Source organism: Lonchura striata, chromosome 1 (assembly GCF_046129695.1).
Source record: "Lonchura striata isolate bLonStr1 chromosome 1, bLonStr1.mat, whole genome shotgun sequence".
Taxonomy (NCBI): domain Eukaryota; kingdom Metazoa; phylum Chordata; class Aves; order Passeriformes; family Estrildidae; genus Lonchura; species Lonchura striata.
In genome coordinates, this window is record NC_134603.1 from 19,337,196 (window position 1) to 19,361,837 (window position 24,642).

Below are 24,642 nucleotides of genomic sequence, written 5' to 3' on the forward strand. Positions count from 1 at the left end.
GGGAAAGCATATCATTTAAGCAGCCGTGCTACATGTTCATATGTTGCATATTTTTTCTCCAAATTTGGTACTTGGGTGGGTGAAATCACCCACTGAAAACAGACAGGATGGATTCTAGTAATCTATCCTGATGGCTGTGAGAATACCTTCCAGAACAGAAGTGCATACAAATGGTATCAACTGAACAAACAAGGTGCCTACATTTTCAGGAAGTAATATTTCCAGAGTAATCCCAGGTTTGAGACAGAACTGCTAGCTTTGTTTTACATGGTCAGTTAGAAACACCTTACAATCATGATTGCAAACATGTCAACTGTTCTTCACAAGAATGCAAAGGGTTTATGTTCCAGGCTGACACAAAGTGTTGGTCTTTGGTCACTGACAACTAAATAATATATAAACTACAGCAGTGGATCTTGCACAGCTAAAGCTCCCATTCACAGCCTAACAAAGTTCCCATCTTCCACAGAAATGGTCTTGCTTTTGCTAAGGACTGTTTAACTCTGCTAAGTGTTCAAAATTCCTTTAATTCATCTTTCACTGTTGACCACTGATGGATTTCCCAACAAAGCATAAGACAACCTGCACCTACTTCACCATCAGAACTTTCTTTGCAGTGTCTCCTTCCTATTAGGGCCCTGACTTTTTCTTGCCCTTACCATTTAATTTGTGTGCACATTAGAAAAAGCATTTGCATCCAGGGCACTGTAGGTGTATAGCTTCCAAGAGACAGAAAACACTAACTGAGCAGACACAAAAATAAAAGAGCAAAAAGATTTGATAAACTCAGTCTTATCAAGAGTTCTTCATCAATTGATACAGATTTTCCTATTTAAAAAAAAAGACAATAAGTAGCTCTTTGAACACAACTATCTGGATCTGATAGCTGGAAGTTGAATAAAAACAACACTAGCCTAAAAATTAGTTAATAATAGCAAAAACTTGGGTTAATTAATAACTGGAAAGCACACAATAGATTTGTATGCATAAACAAGTGTTGAGAAGGATTTACTCCAAAATATTAAATTAAGAATAGTTTTTTTCTAAACGGTAAGTCTCATCAAGTCACTTCAAATCCCTCAAGGTCCCTTCAAGTTATACAATGCCCACAGCTGTCCTGGGGAAATCTCCTTATTCCTTCACACATTTTAAGTTTAACTCTCCTTTTCAAATCAGTCAGGCTTCCAATGTTGATCAATTATTACACAGTAAGTACTAACCTTGGCGTGGGGGAGGGTAATGAATAGGGCCCAAATCATATGGAATAAAAGCTCACCAGAAATATATAAACTGATTTAGACTTATCACTCTAAGCCTGAAAACAACCATCTCCAGCAAAAAGAAAATAAACCTTTCATATTCTCAAGCCACTCATGAAGGAACTCACACAATCCCATTTTTCCCCCTCATGTTACCATCCCTGTGCTATATGGGCATTACACATTGGTCTCAGAGAAAGTCCAATCTTTTGTCTTTTGACAGGCAGCATTTTTGCTCTGTGTTCATGCTCTGCTGAGAACTCCATTATGACACACATCCAGCTTGTAGCTGTTCTCTCCGTCTTCCCTTTGCTCCCATGTCAAACACCCCTCTTCTTTCATGACTTCTTCTCACTCATCAAATAACAAAGATAATAAGTGTATTTCTAAGGAGTAACAAAGTAGGGCTCATGGTCCTCATGACACTTAAGAGTTAGGGAGCCAAACCTCAAATTAGTTATCAGTGTAATATATGTGGAATACAGAAGACTGATACAGACTACTTGTTTCTCTCATTAATAGGCAGTAGAATAACAACAACAAAAAAGATTAAATATGTCTTCATTCCCTGTTTTAGCAGAGTAATGTAAGAAAGCAGGAGGTCATCACTTGATTCAATCTGTAGCTGAGACAGAAGCAGTAGCTTTATGTACAGGAGGAACTCACTATTTGTACTGCTGCAGCCACAGATAAAATTTTTCTGTGACAGGGGTCTCTGCTCCATCTGAAAGATTTTAACCTGCAGATCAAATAACTTCCTGTCTTAAAGTGTATGACACATCATGAGATATCCAGGAGCTACCTTATCTGAATCTATAGCTAATCTTCAGTAAAACTTGCTGGAACAGACGCTGGAATAGCAGGCTAATTTACAGCTCACTGCTGCAGGAGCCATACAAGTATCTGGCCCCAGCACAAAATACCCTTGATGATATTAAGAGAGCAATGTCTGTTTTGAACACCTGAAGGTCTTCCCCATCGGCTTCAAAACGTGCAATTCTTTGCCTATCTCAAAATGCTCCTTCTGCCTCTGCTGGCAACAGTTCATACACCAGAGACAACCTACTTAACAAATATCTGCTGCAATGAACGAAGAAACCATCCCACGTTCAAGTAAAGGGCTCTACCAAACAAAAGTATCAGTATCTCCTGAGCTAAACCATTCCCAATCATGTACCAATCTTGTGCTAATCTGACACCCGACCACGCTTGCCAGTAGTGTTTGCTTCTGCAAGGTTTTCACCTCCCATATGTTTCAATAGTACGCATAGTTTAATGTTTTTGCTACAGTAACTTAAGAAACAACGGCAACTCACTTAAGGGTGAAGAAGTAAGTCACAGTAGCTCATCAACAAAAACAAGTGCCCAAAGACCTTGTGAATTAACACATGATCATTAGTGCTGACGATCCTAGACTACTGCCTTCCGCTGCCAGCCTTAAACAATCATCAGGTCCCTATGAAAAAAAATTTACGTCATTGTTATCAGAGTTTAGGGATTTGGGGGGTTGGGGGTGGAAGGACCAAGGGGAGTGTAATTTTTAAGTGAAATTCAACTAAAAGTATTTTTACATTTCTTTTAATAGTTCTGTTATTCCCCCAAATTCAGGAGGAGTAAGTATGTGTATTTCCTACAATGCAAGATGACACACTTTTTAAAAACAAACAAACCCATGGAAGATAGTTCTTTAGATTAAGCAAACAGTGGAGAAAAAAGTTTTCACAGAAAGAAAGATATGCACTGTGAAAGAAGATTAGTTACTTTTTTTTTCTGCTTAGAGGGAAACATAGCTGTGCAAACACTGCAGCTGCTAACTAGACATTCTCAAACAACTAATATGTAATCCTACTGTTACTATAATAATTTTCTCATCTCCACTAGTTGGGCTCAAACCTGGGCAAGAAAAAATAATCAACTGACACTGTACAGGAATTATAATTCACAGCATAAATTATAAGGATATCCTTATATGCTCTATTAGCATATACTTGACTATCAAAGAATCCTTATCTGGTTAGGATGCTGAAATAAATCTATTTATATGTATGAGCTCTGGAACTAAAATAAATAGTATTAAAACGTCCTAACAGTAAAATACAACCCAAATAATTAAACAAATCATTACTCCAAGAACATAAGGAAAGGTATTTGTAACATTCCAACTTTGACTATTTCTCATATTTTAAATAAAGTTATTCTTTAAAATACCAGGTATTATTTCAGATTAAATCTAATTACATGAGAAAAATGGCAGGTTGCCATGCAAAAGAACCTCTTTTCTTATTTCTCACTCTGCTGTCAACATAGGCTGTTCTTACTTGCTGCATTTTCTTGTGATCTTTTACAGCAGGCAAAAAGCATGAGCTTAAGAATTCGGTTTCCCCCCATTATTGCATAGTCATAAACATTGAGCTGACAGGACAGCAGTTTATTCGTACACAAATCAGAGCCGAATCACACAAACTGGCTTTCAGAAACCTACGGATCAATTGTTACTCTCTGGGAGCGCTGCCTTCGCGGGCGGAGGTGAGAGAGTTTCATTTGGGGAAGGGAAAAGTTGAAGAGTTGCAGAGATACGGAATGTTCCCGTCTCCAGTGCATAAGCTAACTAACAGACTCAAATATATACACAGTAACAATGGCATGTTCTGCGTGTGTAACTATTTTTAAATGCACCTAAATTCTGACGAGGCTTAACATACAGATATTTAAGCTTATATGAATATTCATATCTGAGTACTATACCGAATCTAAGTCATTGTTCAAAGATAAGCATGGCTTAAAAGTGTTAAAAGTCGAGTCATTAGACTGACAACATCTACGGACCAAATCAAAATTAATACGGGCTGTTCAAGAGCATCGTACTGGCCCTCAGTCCAGTTCTTTCACCAGTGACACACTAAGCCCCCTGAATTCCCCTTCCCTTACCTATTATGATTTTAGTTAGAAAGCTATCTTAATATAACTTTGCAAACATCAAAAATCTTCCTTTGAATAGGGAAGCAGCTTCTGAAACCTTTCCTCAGTTTAGAGCACATGCCGCTTTCAACGTTAAGTGAAAAACTTTACATTCTCTAGTATTAGGAACACGTAGCGTTAAACCCATTTACAGGTGAACGGAACAACAAAATAAGCATTTTTAAAATTAATATAAAAATCCCATTTTCGAAGGCAAAAACTCGGGGCACACTTCGGTATTTGTTGGTTACGGACAATAAGTTAAAACACTGTACCTCTCTAAACTGAAAGAGCACCTAGAATTGTCACACGAGGGAGCAAAAAACCTGCGTCGTTACAGTTTCTCTCCTCAAACTGTTTCTTTCCTGCGGCATCATCTCCTAAATCAGAAACTCCTTTGAGCACCGCAGCCTCGCTGACTCTTACGGAGCGCTGGCTGCGCCGACATTCGCTCGGTATTTTCGCATCGCTCCTCTCCGCGGGGCCGGCGCAGCCGCCCGCGTCTCTCAACTCCGCTCGCAGCCGCAGACCGCGCTGGGACCGCGCCGCGCCGAGAGGACGCGCTCTCTCAACGCCGACCCGCGCAGCGCGGACCCGCTGTGGCCGAGCCGAGCCGAGCCGAGCCGGCCAGGCCTCCAGCCGCTGGCCCGGGGGCGGGCAGCGGAGAAGTTGCGGCCGCCCCGAGGCGCGCACCGAGGCGCCCGGGCGGACAGGTGCATTCGGTCCCGCCGCGCGTCCCGCCCGGCGCAGCCTCCAGGGGCGGGGGGCGCCGAAGCCCGAGCCCGAACCCCTGCCCCGGGCAGCCCCTGCGGCGCGGAGGCGGCTCCGAGGCGGCGGCTGCCGCCCCTCGCCCGCCCGGCCGCGCCGGCACCGCGCCCGCGGACAAACTTACTTGCGGGCGGCGGCGGAGCCCGCGCCCTCCTTCCCGCGCCGCGAGCGAGCGCAGCCCCGGCGCGGCGGCCGCTGCCGAGCGCGTTCGGACATGCTCAGTGCCCCGCCGTGCGGAACCTACCACCGGGGGGACGGGGGAGCGCGGAGAGCGGGGGCAGAGCTGGATGCTACCAAGAGGACGCGCTAAAAATAGGCGCCGCAGAAAGGAGCAGCTGGAGCCTAAGGGGCGGCGGCCGCCCCGGCCCCCGGCCCCGGCGAGCGGCGCTCCTCCCGCCGCGGGCCCTCCCCGCGGGGCCAGAGCAGAGCCTCTGCAGCCGGGCCTGCGCTGCCGCGGGGCTGCTGCCCGCGGAGCCAGCGCGGGAGAGGCTCTGGGAGCGGGGCGCTGCCGGCATCCCGCGATGCCCGCGATGCCCGCGATGCCCGCGATGCCCGCGATGCCCGCGATGCCTGCGCCACCGCCGCGTCCTGCCCGCGCCTTTGCGGCGGGAGCGCTGCGCTGCGCTCGGCTGCGGCGGCCGCCGCCGGAGCGCGCAGGGGTGCGCGGGGCGTCCGGCGGGGCGGCTGCCGGGCTCTGCCTGCCTTCACCCCAGCGCCGGGCCGGCAGCCTACCTCGGGGCCAGGAGCGTATCTCGGGCCGGGCCATTTATCTCAGGGCTAGGCCACCCCGTGAAGCAGCGGCTTCAGAAATGAGTTCTATGTAGTGAGGGAGAGGATGCCGAGCGGCGTTTTCATGCGGCATTTCTCTGGAGACATCTCCATCCTGCTCCGAGGTTATGCGGACGAGGCTTGGGGAGTGACAAACACTCAGGAGCTTTCCCGTGAAGCTCAGAGCAGTCAGATGAGAATGTGGCAGGTCCGAGGCGAAGAGCTTAAAGAACAGCCCTTCTCAATATAATTTTCTAGGCTGGAAGATCTATGCGGCAAGAGAAATGACATGATCACCTCTCACTGACACTGCTGTGCTTCAAAACTGAGAGCTGTTGAAATAGAAAGCCACCGAAGTATTTGTGAATGGGAATTTCTGATGGGATTTTTAAGCCGTGGCTGATCATTCTCTACCCTCCTAAAAGACTGACAAGAATAAACGTTAGAACGCCACATTGTTTTAGATTTATATAGATACTACAGAGTCTAAAATTGTATCACCCCAACAGGAGTTCAGAAGTATTACTGAATTCTGCTTTTATGAATACAGAAAATTGCTGTTGCACAAAAAAAGAAGAAAAGAAGGCATCTTTACAGAATACTAAACCACTTGTAAGAAAAAAATCAGACATTCTGATGACATCATGTACAATAGTATGCACACTCAAGATCACATTCAAAATTTTTAATTTATTTCATTAGACATGAGAGATCACTGGAAGTTTATCTTCATCATAAATCTAACACAGCCTTCAGCAAAAACTACTGCAGAAAAAAACCCTCAGTTACACGTAGGTGGGTATAATCAGGAAAGGAAGTGTTACTTGTCAGTACTGTCAAATAAAGTGAGAGCAAGTAAGCAATTTTCCTGGCAGACTGACATACAATGGCATAGATTATTAGAGAAAATTGTGTAGGTAACTACTGCAGTACTTGGAGATATGGAAGATGACGTCACAAAGATTATAGTATTAAAAGGGAGTGAATCAGGTTGTATTGGGTTTATAAGGCCAAGCTTTCATATAGGGGAGGGGGCGTGCACGAAGATGGGGAGGTACAGGGGTGGCTTCTGTGAGAAAGAACTGGCAGCTTTCTCTATGTCTGACAAAGCCAATCCCTGATGGCTCCAAAGATGGATGTGCCACTGGCCAAGGCTGGGCCAATTGGAAATGCTGCTAATGCCTCTGTGATAACAGATTTAGCAAGAAATTTAACTAAGATTAGCAGTTGTAATTGTGGCCAGAGAAGAGCAGAGTGAGAGTATATGAGGAACAACTCTGCAGACCAAGGTCAGTGGAGAAGGAGGGAAAGAAGGGCCTCCAGTCAGAGAAGCTGAGAGTCCTTTGCAGACCATGGGGAGGCAGCTGTGCTCCTGCAGCCCACTGAGGTCCCAAGGGATGCAGAGATCCACCTGCACCTGTGGATGAGACCCACGCTGGAGCTGTGGCTGCCTGGAGGAGGCTGTGACCCTGTGGAAGAGCCAGTGGAGAGAGGCCCCTGCCCCCAGACTGGAGCAGCCTGTCCTTGGAGGACTGCACCCATGGAAGGGTGACCCACACTGCAGCAGTATTGGAAGGACAGCTGCCCATGGGATAGACACACTGCAGCTGTTCACAGAGACCTGTTGCTCATGAGATGGACTCACATTGGGAAAGTTCATGGAGAACTGTCTCCTGTGAGAGGGACAGCCCTCTTCTCCCTGAACAGCAAGAGAACCCTCAGGTGATGAACCGAACCCCCCATTCCCTGCCTCCATGAGCTGCTGGGGGATGAGGTAGATCTAGGAAGGAAGAAGGGGTGAGGGGAAGATGTTTTCAAGGTTTTATTTTACTTCCCATTATCCTGCTCTGATTTCATTAGCAATAAATTCAATTAATGTCTCTAACTCGAGCCTGTTGTCCACATGATGGTATTTTCAAGTGATCTCTCCCAGTCCTTATCTCAACTCATGAACCCTGTTTTATATATATCTCTTCCTTGTCTAGCTGTGGAGGAGAGTGCGAGAGAGCAGCTTAAGTGGGTGCCTGGCATCTAGCCAGGGTCAGCCCACTACACATGTTCACTAAATCTCCTCATTCTCCTCATTCTCTGTTCTACTAAGACATGAGATTCACTGAATTCTCTAGTCCATGTCTAACAGCCACCATTACACTATGTATTATAAAAAGTTGTAAACTATGCAGGAGGCATAACTTCACAGAGTGGGGGGTGGATTATGTAATTCTTTCAACTGAAGCTATTGATCTTGAGATGGGCAGCAGGGGAAATAGAAAACACAGTCTTCTGAATGCAGATTTGGGATAACAGTGGGATAATGTATTTCTGGCTGCATCTGGATCTCTGCAGGAGCAGTAGGCAGCCTCTGGAGAATTTCCTAGAACAGTTTGCACCTTTACCCTTATACAGCTCTGGGTAAATCAGGAGACTGAAAGATGTCCTGAGTCTCAGGAGAGTAGCTTCCAGCTGAGGATTCTTACTGTCTCTTCATCATGGGAACAAATCTTAAAATATTGGCAAGGAAAACATGGGTTTTTCTGCAGTCTGCATCATCATTCTCCTCATATCTTCCCTATATGGGTAATTTTACTATAATTCTCACATTTTTCTTTGTTTAGAAGGAATATCTTTAAAACTTGTCAAATATAGTTGCTTTTCACAACGAGAGACAAACATATATGGATTTTCCTCACCCAATCATAGTGTCATAAATTCCATGAATTTTTTTTTATATATACACACACTTATATATATATATATGTATATATGTATATATATATATATATATATATATAAAGCCTAAGATAGCAAGTTCCAGCATTCAAAAGACCATAATCATCCAGATGCAGATTAACCAATTGGACATTAGTAAGTAAGTTGTGGCTGCATCTGCTGTACCAGCCAGTGAACTATATTTAGATGTAGACACCCATCTGAATATTGAAAGCTGTTCTTTTCTTCTTCAAGTTTTGCTCAGCAGAAATATCCATAGAGTTGCATCTTGTTCCTACCCAGCAAAAGATTTAAATATCTGGTGCGCTGCTATGTCCTATGAGACAGAAGGGGAACAATTCCTCATTGCAGAGAAAATGTGCAGCTTTGCACTCCATACAAAGTACAGTGCTTTATCAATCTCTCTTCATATTACTTAAGGAGGCTCTACTGAATCTTTATTTTTAAAATATATCCCCTATAATTCCATACTGCTGATGAACTAAGGCTCTGACATACCACTGATTGCTTCTGGCTCTCAGACTTTCCCCTTAGCCCTCCCAGCTGTCTCCTCTTGTTGTTTTCAGCCTTCTCCTTGACAGCAATATTCAGATTCTCTACTGTCTCCTTGTATAGCTCAAAGGTACATTCTAGCATCCTTACCTTTTGAGTTCACTGTCCTAGGGAATTTTTCTACATAGTAGAGTAACCATGCTTCCTGTGCAGTAGATAGAATATTCCTCTTTTTTTTTTTTTTCCCTTTGCTTATAGGACAAAGCTTATTTTCAAGGGATAGGACTTGGATGTTTGAGTATCATAGGCTGATTACAGAATCATAGAATGGGATAAGTGGGAAGGCACCAAGAGGTCATCCAGTTCAATCCAGCTGTCATGGGCAGGGCCATCTTCTACTATACCAGGTTGCTCAAAGCTCCATCCAGCCCAGCCTCTCCAACACTTCCAGAGATGGGACATGCACACAGCTTCTCTGGGCAGCTTGTTCCAGTGCCTCACCACTGTCAGAAGGAAAAAATTCTTCCTAATATCTAATCTAAACCCCACTCTCTTTCAGTTACAGCTATTACCTCTTGCCCTACCTGTCCCTGTAAAGACCCTCTCCAACACTCTTGCAGGCCCTTTTTTTTTTAGTTACTGGCAGGTTGCCCTAAGTTCTCCCTAGAGCTTTTCTTCTCCAGGCTGAACAACCTCAACACTCTCAGCCTGTCTTCTCAGAGGAGAAATACTCCAGCCCCCTGAACCCTCTTTGTAGCACTTCTCTGGATTCAGTCCAAGGTGTTCACATATTTCTTATGTTGAGGATCCCCAGAACTGGATGTAGTACTCCGAGTGCTGCTCTCACCAGAATGGAGCAGAGGCAAAATCACCTCCCTTGATCTGCTGGCCATGCTGCTTTTGATGCAGACCAGGATGCAGCATCACAGGAGACATGCACAGAGAGAATCCAGCTATCAGTCTGTGGTCCAAATGGGAGATGTTCTTCAGAGTAACAGAAAAGGTTGTGTAATTAATATATGTAAAGTTGTGCTTGAGGCAAGAGATTCTGGGTTAGAGTGAAGAAGCTCAAAACAAAAACAGATGACTGATACTTCACTGTGTATTTGGATTGGAAAGGGAACCAACTCCCAACAAGCTGAAAGTACAGAAATTCCAGGGTGGGGATAGCAATGGTGGTATGGGTAACAAAACAGAGAACTCTGGCATGTGAACGTGGGGCACATGAATCTCCCTGCTGTGGAGACTGCTTTTGGGTGGAATGACAACAGAAAACAAAGAACATTTTTGTTAGGACAGGAAAATAAGACATAGGAATAGAGAAATGTGGGATTTCCATTAGGAATAACTGAGACTATTACATGGATTCCCTGGAATGAAGGGTCAAGAGAAGGATTCACAAAGCATATGAAAAGAGGCTTAGAGGAAATAGTCTAAATAGTATTTACTGAGCTCAGATTTTTCAGCTACAATTCAGTAATGATCTCTTGGAGTCATTGTTGGTCACCCTCTGGAGTTCCCAGTTCAATGTGTAGCAGTGGTCAAAAAAGCCAATGAAGAGTTAGGCACCCTTGGGAGTGGAGGCTGGGCTTCATCTGTGACTGTGACGGACAGAGCTGGAAGAGATACAGAGAAAGACAACTGGCATGAGCAGGCAACTGCCTCATGAGAGGAGAATGAAATGGCTGGGATTCTTCCATGTGTAGAGAAGCATGAAGGGCCATGTGGCCAGGATTTACAAAACTGTGAAAGCAGTACATGTGGCAAAAAGTGGATGAGAATGATTTTTCACCAAATGCCATAACTCAGTGAAAATACTGAAATACTGATTAAAGAATTTTCAGTCCCTCACCTGGACATGGTGGACAGTGGTCCTCTGGAAAGTATAACCCCAAGAAGTTCTGTAGGCAGACGAGCAGGTTCCAAAAAGGATCAGCAACACCCATAGGCAACATATGTGTGAGAGGCCAGGGAGTGCCTTCAGTACTTGGAACTCAAGGGCTGTGACTTCTAGGACAGTACAAGGGGAACAGACTTCCAAATTTTCATATTATTTACTGTCTTCTAATAGTATCTCCTTCTCTTACTGCTGGGACACTAGGCTGGGCTAGATAATACCTATGACATATTCAGTTGTAGCAAATTACATGTGATCCCCAGGATGGATCATATCCATGCTTTCAACCATGAGTGTGATCTCTGTTAACTCTGCAGGTAGCTGATGGTGTGATGCTGCTCTTTAGAATTTAAGGGTTTTATGTAGCAAAAACTTTCTTTACATTTGGTAAACCAAGATGTTATATAAAAATTCCCACTTCCACTACTAATATTCATTAAGAATTAAGCCTTTGGAGGCTTGGTATAAATAGCTTCCTTGAAATGGAATTCACAGCGGCCAAAGTCCTATCTCCCATCCAAGTCCTTAATATCTTTCAGGAGCTATAGAAGGGTCTAACCATATCCCACAATCCGTGAGAACTCATGGTTGCTATCAATGACTGTACCTCCCATTTAGCACCCAAGGGGTTTTGCTGCCAAACACTCCATAAGAAAATGGCCAATGGACTTGAATGGTTTGAAATCCCTGGAAATTCATCCCTCTATAATTCATTATCTTTGTGATATACTTTTGCCTTCCCTGACCATGTCAATCATTCATTTTTGTTGCTAACAGGTGAGAGCAGCAGGTTGTGGTCCATGAAAGAAAAGCAGTGACAACCCACAGATTTTCTAGAGCCTCCTGATAGAGGAGTTTGATAAGAGCACAGCTATGAGGGTTCATCCTGCCATTGCTACACGGAAAATGCACTGACACCAATGCAAGTGTTGCGCAGTGAACAGGTTTGCATTCTTTATTGCAGAAAGGTTTTGCATGTAAGAAATAGAATTCTTTGAAGAAACAACTCAAAATATAGATGGATTTCAAATAACAAATTTAATACTAATTCCTTATTAAAGTGAAAGAAAAATAGCTTTATATACTAATAGAGGAAGAATATGGAATTTGTTTTTACTCAGAGTAAGTTCAGCATTTCCAGAATTTGAAATTTGTTGACAACCATCGTCTCAGATATTTTCTTTATTGTAATCAATATTTTTCTCCCAACCAATCTGAAGTTCTCTACTTTTTATGCCTTTTGTGGACTTTGAGGGTTTTTTCCCTTAGACGTTGAATTTAAATATCCATCCTTGACTTCTTTAACTGAGAGTTCTGCCAGGCAGTTGGGAGCTTGGAAGTGAACATTTTACTATAAATTTTTTTGTGAGCTGTTCTCAGTAGTGTATAGGAAACTTTTTCAGTTCTTGCATTACTTTCACACGTTATGCAAATTTGTATACATGAAATTAATTTGCTTTGTTTTCAAAGACACCAATAATTGAACAACGTGTTATAGAAACAGTCACAGGCTTATATTATTATGGAAATTTATTAAATGCTTCAGAAAGGTTTTCTTAGTTCTCTTCAGTAATAAAATTAAACATCGATCAGTTCCAGGCTTCCTTTAATATTACTCAAGTTGAGCCCCTGTAAAATAGAAAATCATAGCTTTTCTGTTATTTAGTTATTGTAGGACATACCCAAAATAAATAGAGATGATGAGATTTTTAATGTGGGAAGAAGTGCATGTGTGGAGTACTCTGCTCCAGGAAGCTGCTGGAAACATCTGTCTCTCAGAGCGCAGCAGTAAAAGCAGTGTGCTATTAGTGCTGCTATTAAAAACTAAAGAGAGAAGTGCAGCATACTGCTTTGAGATCAATATTCAATCTAATAAGGTCCCTTGCTTTCCCTCAGCAATCTCTAACAAGTCATGGTTGTTTACAAAGGAAGGTGAGGTTCGGGTTGTCAGCAGGCCTGGGCAGTGGCATGCACCAACATGTCTGAGCCATTGCTTGTCTTCTGTAAATCAGTACCAAGACTAGAAATATGCTGAGATCATCTATGATTACACAGAAATCATATATTCCATTATTGTAAAAGCTAACAGTAATCAAGGTATGATCATGTTTAAAAGAGGAGCCTCTAATAACCAACTGGAATATACTCTGGAGAAAAAAAAATGCAGCTTTGAACTAAATAAAAACTTTCCTTCCATACAATTTCCATGTGTATTTATAAAGCAAAACCCACCAATAAAAAAATTATACAACAAAACCAAATAAAAAAATTAAGGTTTTCAATAGCCTTTATTAAAAAATAAAACTTGCTGAAAACAGCAATATTTTACAGATACTGTTCTAAGAAGAATTAGTTATATGCTTAAAAAAGAAAGACATGACAGTGTTTCATAAAGCCTTATGAATTTTTAATAAGCTCTGGAAAGCATGGCTTTTAACCACCTAGAAAACTGGTGCCACCATTTAAAATAAATCTCAACAAACTAGGACCAATTGAAAAATAATGTGAAATCTCTCTTCTTAAATACTTCATGTTATCCCTGATATTCTACCTCTGTCAGAAAAGTACAAATTTTCAGTAAACCAAAAGGTAAGCTACTGAGCTTGTTTAAGGATAAATGCAAAATTTAAATTCAAGCCACTGGAGAAAATTATTTTAGCTAAACCAAAATCTAGATCTATAGCATATGTGCTGTTATATAATGACATATAGGCTGCCCAAAAATAGCTGGTCAGGGCTTGTACTTGAAGTGGCATTTCAGTATTTGTATTCAGGCACCATGCAGGGTTGGCATCCAGCAAAAGCAATGTTAAGGAGCATGGAGGATGTTATAAGGCAAGGAAGGCACAAAAAAGACCATGAAACATTCCTGCATTGTAGACTTGCTGAGATATTAATGAAGGTGAAGGAATCTGGCTGATTGAATGTACCCATTAAGTACTTCACACATGGAATCGCTGTTAAAAAGTTGCCTTGAGATTTGGTAATTTCACCTTGGGCATAACCAGCCAAATTTCTTTCACATGTTTTGTGTAAGCTTTAAGAAGAATTACCTGGAATGAAGCATTAACTCCAACTTCTGGCTGTCACGGGTGTCCTTGAGAGTTTGTTGACAAAATATCAAGGTGATGGAAGTTTTGCTCTTGATGCTACTGAAAATCAAAAAGGTGTTTCAGGACCAGGAATACCACAGCCATGCTTGTCTGGTGAAGGCAGCGTCATGATGTCGATGTACTTCTGTCTGGAGGGAAAAAGGAATGGCTGGATTGCAGAACTGACATGGCTGACCTCAAACAATGCAAACATATCCCAACTGCTGGAAATTTCTTATTCAACTCCAGCTTTGTCTGAAGCTAGACTAGAAAAGCAAATAAACACACAAGCAAATTCTCCAACTACCATAAAAATGCTGAACTAGTTTAAATAAAAATTAGGATTGTCTATATTTTGATAGAAATTACATAAGAACACACGAAACTAAATTTTTAAAAAGGGGGGAAATGGGGAATTTTAGGAAAGATTCCTAGTTTTTTATTTTATATGAAATAAAAAGAAGAAAAAAATCTCTGCTCCATAATTTGACCTTGACTTTACAGAAACTGTTTACCTTTCCTTTAAAATATATATGGATAATTTTTTAAAATTTAATTTCAAAATAAGAACACAGATATTCAAAATTATGAAAGTGAAATATTTCAGAATTTTTGAATTTCATGTTGGAGAGAAAGGTGGAAAAATGGAGAGGTATTTCCTTTGTTGAACTCAATTTTTAAAGGTTTTAATTCTATACCATTTTTTTTTTGATAAAATACTCACAATAAACATTCCAATACTGAAGACCTGAATATCCATAGCACTTTTTGCTGCCACTGTGAATTTCAGTTCCCTGTTATCTTTTCTTTGCTAAATGATTCAGAGGTAAATGGCAGCAAACAACCCATAAAATATTATTGAGTAGTATTTAAGCCAATGCAAACAGGGGCTCTGATGGTGCTCCTGTTACAGCAGAATCCTGCTGTTTCTCAGCAGACTGGACACTTCTGGCATCTTCTGCTTTCAGGTCCTGCTTTGCAAATAGTTTTAGAAATGAAGATAAAGCATTTGCAAAAACAAGTAAAGGGGTCACAGGTGCACATTACTGGATGTTTTGATTGTGGATTTTCAAAGATTATAAGTCACAGTAGATAATTTTAGCTGTGTTTTTAACCACTATTTCTGCTATATTGCCTAGATGGAAATTATTCTAATAGTGGTTTGATCCTTGTGCTCATTTGCATTTAGATCTTTTGTCAAACAAGTAAATCTCTCAAATTTCTTTCAATACACAGAACTCTAGCTACCTGATTCTTGTACCATTTAGCTTGCATTTGAAAAGGGATATCCTTCTATGTCTTAGGACAGAAATCTCTTTAATTATGGTTTTGGATGTATTGTGTGTGATATAAAACTACCATTTGCATTATTGTAAATTCCAAAAAGGGAGCTGATAGAAAAAATTTTGGGCCTTTGTAAAATAAATGCCTGTGTAACTACTGTTCTTTTATATCCTAAAACATCATATACTATTTATTTTTGACTCAAAGAAGGTTTTTGTACAAGAGGTTGAAGTATATTTTCTGCTTTTACAGGCAAAATAAAGTTTAAGTTACACAAAATTATAAAGTTTTAGAAAAACATCAGTTCTATTCAGGTTTGTCTTCAATCCTTGATCACTTGTGAGTTCCAAAAGCAAAACATAACTTTTATCTATAAATTGATGATCATGGGGGATTGCCTCCTGATTATATGTTTATTTCTCATTTGTATCTTCTGATTGAGCTTTTAATAGAATAACTGTCCTGTTTGGAGATATTTCAGAAAAGACATATTAGTAGGAAACATCCTGAGGGCAAAAACCTGAAAAGTGATGCAAATATAAATCTTCTCTATTTCTGATTTTTCATGTCCTCACCGAAATTCATAAATATAACCAATTCACTCTTTGATAATAATTAGTGATGTAAAGTGGAACAGGTATTGCAAATTTTTACCACAGACATTGAATGTTCACTGAGTGAGAAAAAGAAGAAAATTTTGGCTCATTTAGCTTTGTAAAGCAGAGGCTGAGATGAGAGATTTTGTTTTCCCTAAATATACAAGAGAAATGGCCATTGACAAGAGGAAGAACAACTTCTTTCTCTGAGAGCAAATGTTGGTAGAGATGCAAACCACTAAATATTAGCTATATATATATACACACACACAATAAAAAGAGAAAAGGATCCTTGTATGGCAAAAGAATAAGATTCAGGAAAATTCATGGACAAGATTGTAGAATCTGTCTGCTTAGAAAGCCAAGGTTGGACACCAGTGACTAGAGAGGCCTTTCCTTTCCTCTCTTTCTGACCTCTGGACAGCCCTGATTAAAAATCGCATTATTGAAGTTGCTGAAAGATTGGTCAGCATGGGGAAGAGATTGTGAACCAAATCAATTTTTGATTAAAATTTTATACATTATATTAATATTGTAAATCAGAAATTTCATTGTTATAAATTATAAAGCATGCTGGAATCTCTGCACATTGTCATCTTAATGCTCTAACTCTCATTGGGATTATATTTTTTTTGCCTCTGGTTATAATTTGTTGGTTTGCTTTTTTTGCTCCTTTGTGAAGAAAATGAAAGGATATATACAACCCAAAAGAACCTGTGAACTCTGAAAAGGCGTTGAAAATAGTACACACATAGAAACTGATATTTTTTTTTCTTCCTTCAAGTAGTTTATTTACTATCCCAACTATTCACAAATTCAAACTTAAATTCTATTATGATTGAGTTCAGTTCTCTTTACTGAAGTGAAATCCCCATCAGCTTTCAACAGAAAGTAACCCAACTGAATATGCTGTCATGGCCTATTCCTCTTTGCTATTTAATTAATTCATGTGAGAGCTGGACTCTGACAAGCCCAATGGGTGGCCAAATACTTTGGAAGTGGTTTTAAACTAAAACTAGTCAGATTTAGGGGCATGTGACAATAAGTGTTAGAATGCCTTGATCAGATGGATCAGAATATACTGACTCACAGTAAAAAAAACCAAACCAAACCAAAGCAAACCAAAAACACAACAACAACGCCAGTATTTTGGGGTATTCTGGTGATTTGAATTCAAATTCGTTTTGTAACATGGGCTTCCTCTGTTTTCCTCTATGTTTTCAAGCTGCTGAGGCTGATTTCAATGTGTTTGTGTGTGTGACACTCATGTTGTACACTACCAGTCTTAAGATGTCCCCCAGAATTCATAGCCCTTTGTTAGATGCTCATAATTCCCATAGAGAATTTCCCACTGGAAGAGTTTGCAACCTGAGGATGATGTTCACAAATGAGGAGAACCACTGAAGCAAACCAGCTAGAAGCTCCAGGGAGGGATATCAGAAAGGAGCCGTATTCCTTATAGTAAATGAAAATGTAATTCTGTGTAGTATGGTGAACTCTTTTCTAGAATGGTGAATCCTCTTCTAGAATGAGGGTCAGGTCTGGTTTGTTGCCCATGGCTTGGAAATCAAACACAGGCTGTATGCCTAGAAAGACCTTTAATGTTAGATAATGGAAAGAGTCCAGGTAAGAACTTTCTCAATTTTTCCATTGAAGTGAAAATTCGAAGGCAGTCATTTGGATGTGGCAATTACCATGTCTATTGTTCACCTGCCAGGGAGGCAGACGTGGCAGTGTTTGGCCAGTTCACAATTTCCCAGGTGTATGGGAATAATGGATGTATGTAGGTAGCTATGAGGGACTTACAGGAGCTATCAAGAGATATAGGGTATGGTGGTATAAGTGCAGAGGCATAGCTGTATGAATGCCTACTTTCCAAATTTACTCTTTTTTTGTGATGTGTTGCCTGATGAGAAAATATTTCCTTAGAACATTTCTGCAAAACTTATTTATAGCCTATGGGGTTTTTTTAGGGTTTTTTCATAAATGTTCTCTGGAACTGTAACTTTTTCCCCCTGATGGCAAAATGCAAAATTAAAAAAAAAAATCTTAAAATGTCCAGTCAATATATATTGGTGATTCCAGAGTTCTTTTCACCACTGTTTCCTCCAGGACTGTTCAAATTCAGATAATAAACACGACATGAATGGATGTCCAATGTCTTTAAAGCAGCACATTGTGACAGAGATTATCAAACCTCAAATCTTCAGACCTTAGCATGCACTGAATACTGTGTGTGTATAGATAACAGTGAAGACCACAATGAGTAGAGGTTTAATTTTAATTATAATTTTAGACAAAATTTAAATAGAAATTAGTACTTTCTAGTCATTTATTTCCCAAATTTCTCTAAGTATCTAAAGTTCTTGGGTTTTTTTGATAGACCTTCTTAAAAATTTGAAGAAATCCAGGCAAATAACCCTGAAGCCCTGAATCCAAAATCCTGATTTCCTATGGATTTCTGTCTACTGTGAATTAAGGAATGAGATCTGAATGAAGCATTTGCTATCATATGCAGAATTAGTAACTATACTCTCATTTCTGGATTCTCTGACATTTAGTAAGTCATAGAGTGGCACTATAGCCATTTTTTTTTTCCTCCTTAGTCATTCTGCTTGTATATGTTATAAAAGTCACCTTTCTTAAACTACTGCTATTTTCCTGCCTTGGAAGTTTTCAAAAAGCACAGACAGAGAGGAATGGACAGAGCATGGCTGCAATTGAATGAATACATTCCGTTTACAAAACAAACTGAGGAAACACAAGGGCACCAAGACCTTCACTCCTGCAGAAAAAATATAATTTTAACACCTCTGTATGTAATGCTGAATTCTTGTGACAATGTAGATGTCTTGCCCATGGACCATAGGTAAAATAGAGATTGCATCCAAAGTTAATCCCCAACTCTATCCCTCATTTGAAGATAAAAATCCTCAATATTTTCAGGGAACTAGAGAATAAATCAGATTTTCCTTGTGTTTCCACATCATAGTCTTCCCTGTTTCTGGAAAGAAAGATGATGGTTTTCACAAGGAGTAGGTGATCATATTGTCTAAAATAACAAATTCCCCTGAATATAATCAATGGCAGTTTATCAGATTACTGACAGGAGTGTGGTGTATCTTAAAGATGTGTACACTTCAAAACAACATCTCCCAGTGACTGATCTATGAGTTTAGTGAATCTGTTCACTGAGTGAGCTTGAATACAGTGCAGACTAGATACCATTCTGGTACAGGAATGCTAATCAGAAAAACATATGATGGAGTGAGGACAAATGCTATCTAAGAGGATAAGTCACAGAAAAGGTATATTTATTTTGAGGGTTACCTTTGATGTACCTCTGCACTTACATAGTTTGGGTTGTTTTTTTTTTTGCTAGGTAAAAAAAGCTTCACTTCCTACAGTGAGGCTAACAAATTGTTTTAGAACTGTGGGATGCAGCACACCCTCAATGGTGGGAACAAAGGATATGGCCACATAAACTTGTTTCCCACTTCTTGTGCTGCACTCAGGCCTGTAGCATATTTGCAGCACAGAAGCAGAATGACTCTGGTTTGTAAGAGGAGACTGGGGAGGTGGTTTGGTAGCTGAAGTAGAAAGAATTCATGGCCCATTTCCTGATCCTCTCACCCACTAACAGATGGCAAGAGGAAGATTTATCTGCCTTAAAACATAGAGAACAAACTAACACACTATAAGGTTTTGTAAACCTCTGAAAATATTGTTCTCAATGTCATTCTCAGCAGCCTTTCATGCTGCACAGTGGTTAATAGAGATTTATATGTTTAGTATTACTCTTGAAAATCACAAACCTAGAGAACCATTTCAGATAGGTAGTAATATGTGTGGTTGAACTTTAAAACAAATGTATTGACAGTTATAATTAATTTTACAGCTTTTAGAATTAAATCCATAAAGAAAAATTAAAGATTTACAGGGTGTCAATAAAAATTTATTGAGGAAACTTCATAATAAACTTAAGGCACTCTATAAGGGGTGGTTCTGAAATATCATAAAAAAAACCAAACACCACAGTATGAATTGCACTGATTATGATGTTATTTACAGGAAGTTACTTTAGAATTTTTTATTTATGATATTCATTATGGAATTTTATTAGTGTGAAGTATTCAAATACTTCACAATAACCCTATAGAAATAAACAGCATTTTCTTACTGTTTTTCTTACATTTTCTGTTTCTAAGTTTAGAGTTTGGAATGCAACAAAATGAAGGCAGGCTTGTGATAAAAGCTTGTAGAAATCTTGGTCTAAATCATTTTCACTATGCTACTGTCAAATCCTGATCATGACCAAACTCCCTCATAATCAAAGGTTTTGATAGTAGTGGTCCTTATACCTACAGATCTGTTCTGGAAATGAATACAAATGTTTTTTCAGCTACTGCAGTGATGAGTTTCTCATAACATAAATCCTCCCAGGATTCACAGACATAGCATATTTCTTTTATTTGGGTGAAGAAACAATTTAAAATCTAAAGAGATTAGGTTTACACAAGAATACAACTAGAAGAGAAAGAGGTATTATTATCTCTCAAGTTGTTTTCAAACAGCTTGAGCATTCACCCAAAAATCTATGATCTAATTGCGTCCTCTGTCTGACAGATCTTAAATCCCTGTCTCCCACTTCCCTGTAGGATATCCAGCAATCAGACTCCGGAGTAGTCTAAGGTGAAGTGTTATGGTTGTCTCTTTTGCAGAAGCTCTTTCATTTTGCATGAAAAAAGCAGCGGCTCAATGGGCTGTTCAGTGAGGATGCAGATGGCACTCGCTGCTCTGATGATGGTATTCAGCTGGGAACGGGCTACTTGCAGCTAAGGAATCCACAAGTGTTTAGTTTAAATAAGTATTGGAGGAAAGTGCACAACATGAGTTCTCTCCTTTCTGCACAAATTTCCTTATCAACAGGCTGGAGGAAAACTCACTTCTGCTTGCTCTCTTCAACACATACACGATGAGTATTTAACTATTATTTGTAAACAAAATAGTCTTGCAGAGGAGTCTTACTCCAGAACACCAGGCTGCCTCTCCTGCTCAGGGCACTCTTCTGAGAGGTGGAGAAGAGGTTCCCATCTACTCAGAAAGAGTGATGGGTGTACAGAGGAACATTCAGCTGTGACGTGACTTTAAGTATTTTTTATCTTAGCTGTTTTAAACAAATTACCTCCTAACATTTTGGGCTCAATAAATTCTATTTTGCCCTGTCTTCTTCACAGTTCGGGGCTCAGACTTCATTCAATAGTCAAGCAACTAAAAGTCTATAGTCTGAGGCTTGTCTCATTGCCAGGAGGTACAGATAATGTAAAGAAACAGATCTTTGCTGTCCAAGAAATTACTGACAGGATCAAAACACACATAATGGGAGGAGCCTTAAACTTGCAAATTAAAACCTTAAAAAACAGGGCTGAGGATGTGTTAAAAATACTTAAATTCTCTTTATTGCATTATTTAAAAGGCTTATGATAAGACATACAAAACCTGTTTTCTCTCAGCTTGCCTTCTATTTAAGTAGCCAGAAGGAACACAGGGGAAAGCCTTTTGAAAATGAAGATATGGTGACTGAAGAGTCTGAAGCAATTAGTCAGTGACAGATTACATCCTTCCTTTATTGCAGAACAATCTTCAATGAGATTAATGAGAGAAACAAAATTAGTTTAATAAAGAAATTCTTTAGGGATAAAGTGTTCATGGTATGCATCTGCTGTTACCATGTAATCTTGTTTTAGCTGATTAGATTGTTTTATTAGAAGCCTGGGTAGAAATGTAGTGGAAGATGGAGCTCAGCATGATACTTCCAAAGTGAAGCATATCATAGTAGTCTCAGGTCATGCTGTTTGGTGTGACTGATGCACATGCAGGAAGAGTTAATGGCACTGCATTTCAATAAGCTATAAGATTTCTGTGCTGTGGATGGATGTGCCATTTTAGTGGGAGGTTACTCAGATGATGTAGAATGATATAGAAAAGTCTCAAGAGTTGGCCTCACATTGTCTTAAAAAAGGAAATAAGATTCAGGCATTAAATTTATTTGAGGTAGATCACCTGTGGGTTTTTTTCTACATAGAACCTATCCCCTTTCATGGCTATGTGAAGAGTGTTGTGCTCTCTCTTAAAAAGTCAGATCCCCTTAAAAGAAGATCCCCTCCTATTTGAGCCTTAGTCCTTTTCTAGAATACATAAATACATCTATACTGTAGAATACATAATATTTAATGTGACTTTATGGAATTTTTTTTATTATTTGAATACAAAGAATGAAGTGATACAATAGTGGTGTTATCTGGAGTTTTAGAATCCTAAATGCTAAAAATTACTGAACAATTAGTTTTGAACGCACTTAACTGGTAGAATGTCTGGTTGGAGAAAGGGTTTATAATAACAGAGAAGAGCTAGAGCTGATTTTATCAAGCATACCCCAACATCACAAGTAAAAGAGAAGACTGAGCTGATTAAAGAGTGGAATTGAAAGGTTCCATTCCAGCAGTCTCCCAAAAAATGTGAAAGCAGCAACCAGTAAATCTCCTTTTTTCTCTTGTCTTCTTATTTTTTACCAAGAGACCTGAACCATGTGCATTTGAAACCACCAAAAGAGAATCATCAAATAATCTTTCTCAGCCATGTATGTTGACTTTTAATAAAGTTTAAAACACAGGGGAAATTACAGAGGACTAGAAAAAGTTCTTAAGCCAATATTTTAAAAGGGCAAACTACCCATCAAATCTCAATACTCACCAAATAATACAGTGTTTGACATCATCATTAATAAATAATTTCACTCCCCTCTTTTTAATATCAGCTTTCTTTTATGAAAACATTTTTTTTCAAACTTGGTATTTTTCCTAGATTATGGATCTAGTTGATAAATAAGTAATGCTTTCTTTTTTATTTTTAAATAATTCTGTCAGGCATTTGTCCTAATAGTATTTCACATTTTTATTAGGAAACAAGAATCTCAGTTATTAACTTAGCCTGAAAACATTACATTGATTCAAAGCTTTTAAAATGGAGTTGCAAAGAGAAAATGGTAGTGGTGTAACAGAGGTTTCCTACAATGATTGATTTGAAATGTATATGATTTATCCCTAATCTATTTAACATTTTTGTTAAAGAATAAAGGATGAAAAACAAAATAATTAGGACTACTTATGAATGTCACCAAAGTTTTTAAAGGTAAGTAATGAATAGGAACCAATGAAGAGTGACTAGGTTAGTTTAATAACTTCACAAAAGTAAGCAATTTGGATTTTGGTGTGATCAGCCCAAACTGCCAGTGAGCAGGGTCATGCAGGAGGGGCAGGGCTGTGTGTATGTCAGAGAGGGGGAAGGTTGGAGCTGTGGTGAGCACATGGATACCTGTAAAAGCTGATCTTAGTGCAATACAACAGATAGCCGTGTGCTGCTGACCTCGCAAAGACAAACACTGTCCCCTGGGCCCGCTCTGGGTACAGCAAGGCACGGGGCAGACTCCCCCTTCCTCCTTCCCACCAGAGAGGGGACAGGACTCCAGGATATTCACAGAGGCTGGAAAGGTGGATGTCTTGAGATATTTTGGGATGTGTGGGGGAAAGGGGAAGGTCGGACCTTGCTCTGGTGAGGCAGTGCCCTGCTCCACACACCACATGCCCCAGCCCAGAGCTAGAGACTCCCACCCCGCAGCATCTGTCAATCAATCAATCAATCAATCAATCAATCACACACCAGAGGTGATGCTAACCCAGCTCCTGAGCAGCTGAGTGACTGGAGTCCCACCTGGGAGGAGGGCCCACATAGGCCTATGATTTAATAAACTGAGAAATAAGCACCTCTTGATCCTGCCCCTCTTGGAGTTTGACTGTGCTGGAATCCAGGAGCTGGTAGCTATGTGTGTATTTTTCTATATTTTTTTCTTTCTTCCTTTTCTTCTTCTAATTCTCTTTTCATAGAATATTTTGGCTAACTTAACATTGAATGGATTTAAAGTTTGGTAAGCTGAATAGACTAAATTAATGCTATGATAAGTGTTTTTTGTTAATTTGATGGTGCATTAAATCCCTTGTCAAAGTTCCTTGACTTTCTATATTTTGCCAGTAAACTTTTGTATAATTTTGACCTCTTGATATCTGGCAGATATTTCTCCTGTGTGCTTTACCCAGAGTAAAGAAATCTCAGTAAATGCCCTTGCATTTAAATGTTTTGGGATGTAACAATGGGCCACACACACCTGTGCTTGAACAGTGTTGGTAAGTGTGAACAAGTTGGGTCTTCTCACAAGCAACAAAATACACCTTAAACAGGGAAGCACAAGCAGGCCTGTGTGTGTTTTCTCAGAAAACCTACAGCTGTTTCCACTCTTTGTTGCATCCCTATCTGTTCAGAACAGCTTTTGTTGCTAACTTGTTGAACAGTGATATGTGCATTTGAATGCAAAGCATACTGTGGGGTCTTTGAGCTTCAGAAGAATTGCTACTCATCTGTTCCCACAAGACTGTAGTGAAGTAGAAATCATCAAGTCTTCCCTTGGGTGAAGCCTACAGTCCAGATGCTTCATGTACTTATTAACCCTGAACTTACTGTGTGGCCTGTGGCCATCTGCATAAGGATGATAAAGTCCTAGAGAAAACAAGCACCATGAACTCAGATACAAGTCTTTCTAGGAGTACCTGATGGAGCTGGAGTGTTTTACCCTGGAGAAGAGGCTCAGAGAACGCCATAGTCTAAATCTTCCTGAGAGGAGGCTATAGCAAGGTGAGTGTTGGCTTTCTTCTCCCAAGTAACAAGCAACAGAACAAGAGGTTATG

The 24,642-nt window shown here is 40.0% G+C and overlaps 2 protein-coding genes across 14 annotated transcripts in view; both read right to left on the reverse strand.

Moving 5' to 3' along the window:
• The window catches only part of OXR1 (oxidation resistance 1), a 259,555-nt gene extending 253,661 nt beyond the window's left edge, over positions 1-5,894 (reverse strand). For 4 of the 12 annotated variants that reach the window (XM_021546450.3, XM_021546446.3, XM_077782454.1 and 1 more), the window contains exon 1: positions 5,230-5,304. Coding sequence is in view for 4 of the 12 variants with exons in the window: in XM_021546455.3 (XP_021402130.2) it covers positions 5,718-5,751 (34 nt within the window). In the remaining 8 variants the exon portion in view is untranslated. The other 8 variants (XM_021546451.3, XM_021546444.3, XM_021546445.3 and 5 more) reach the window with 6 other exon arrangements.
• A 4,510-nt stretch (positions 5,895-10,404) lies between these two features.
• Positions 10,405-24,642, reverse strand: part of LOC110479303 (uncharacterized) — a 79,887-nt gene continuing 65,649 nt past the window's right edge. Inside the window, exons 3-4 of one of the 2 annotated variants that reach the window (XR_013339770.1) lie at positions 13,926-14,113; positions 10,405-10,591 (exon numbers count right to left, since the gene is read on the reverse strand). The gene's annotated coding sequence lies outside the window, so the exon portion shown is untranslated. Of the gene's footprint in view, positions 10,592-11,801; positions 12,502-13,925; positions 14,114-24,642 lie in introns of those variants that run through there. The other variant, XR_004147851.2, reaches the window with a different exon arrangement.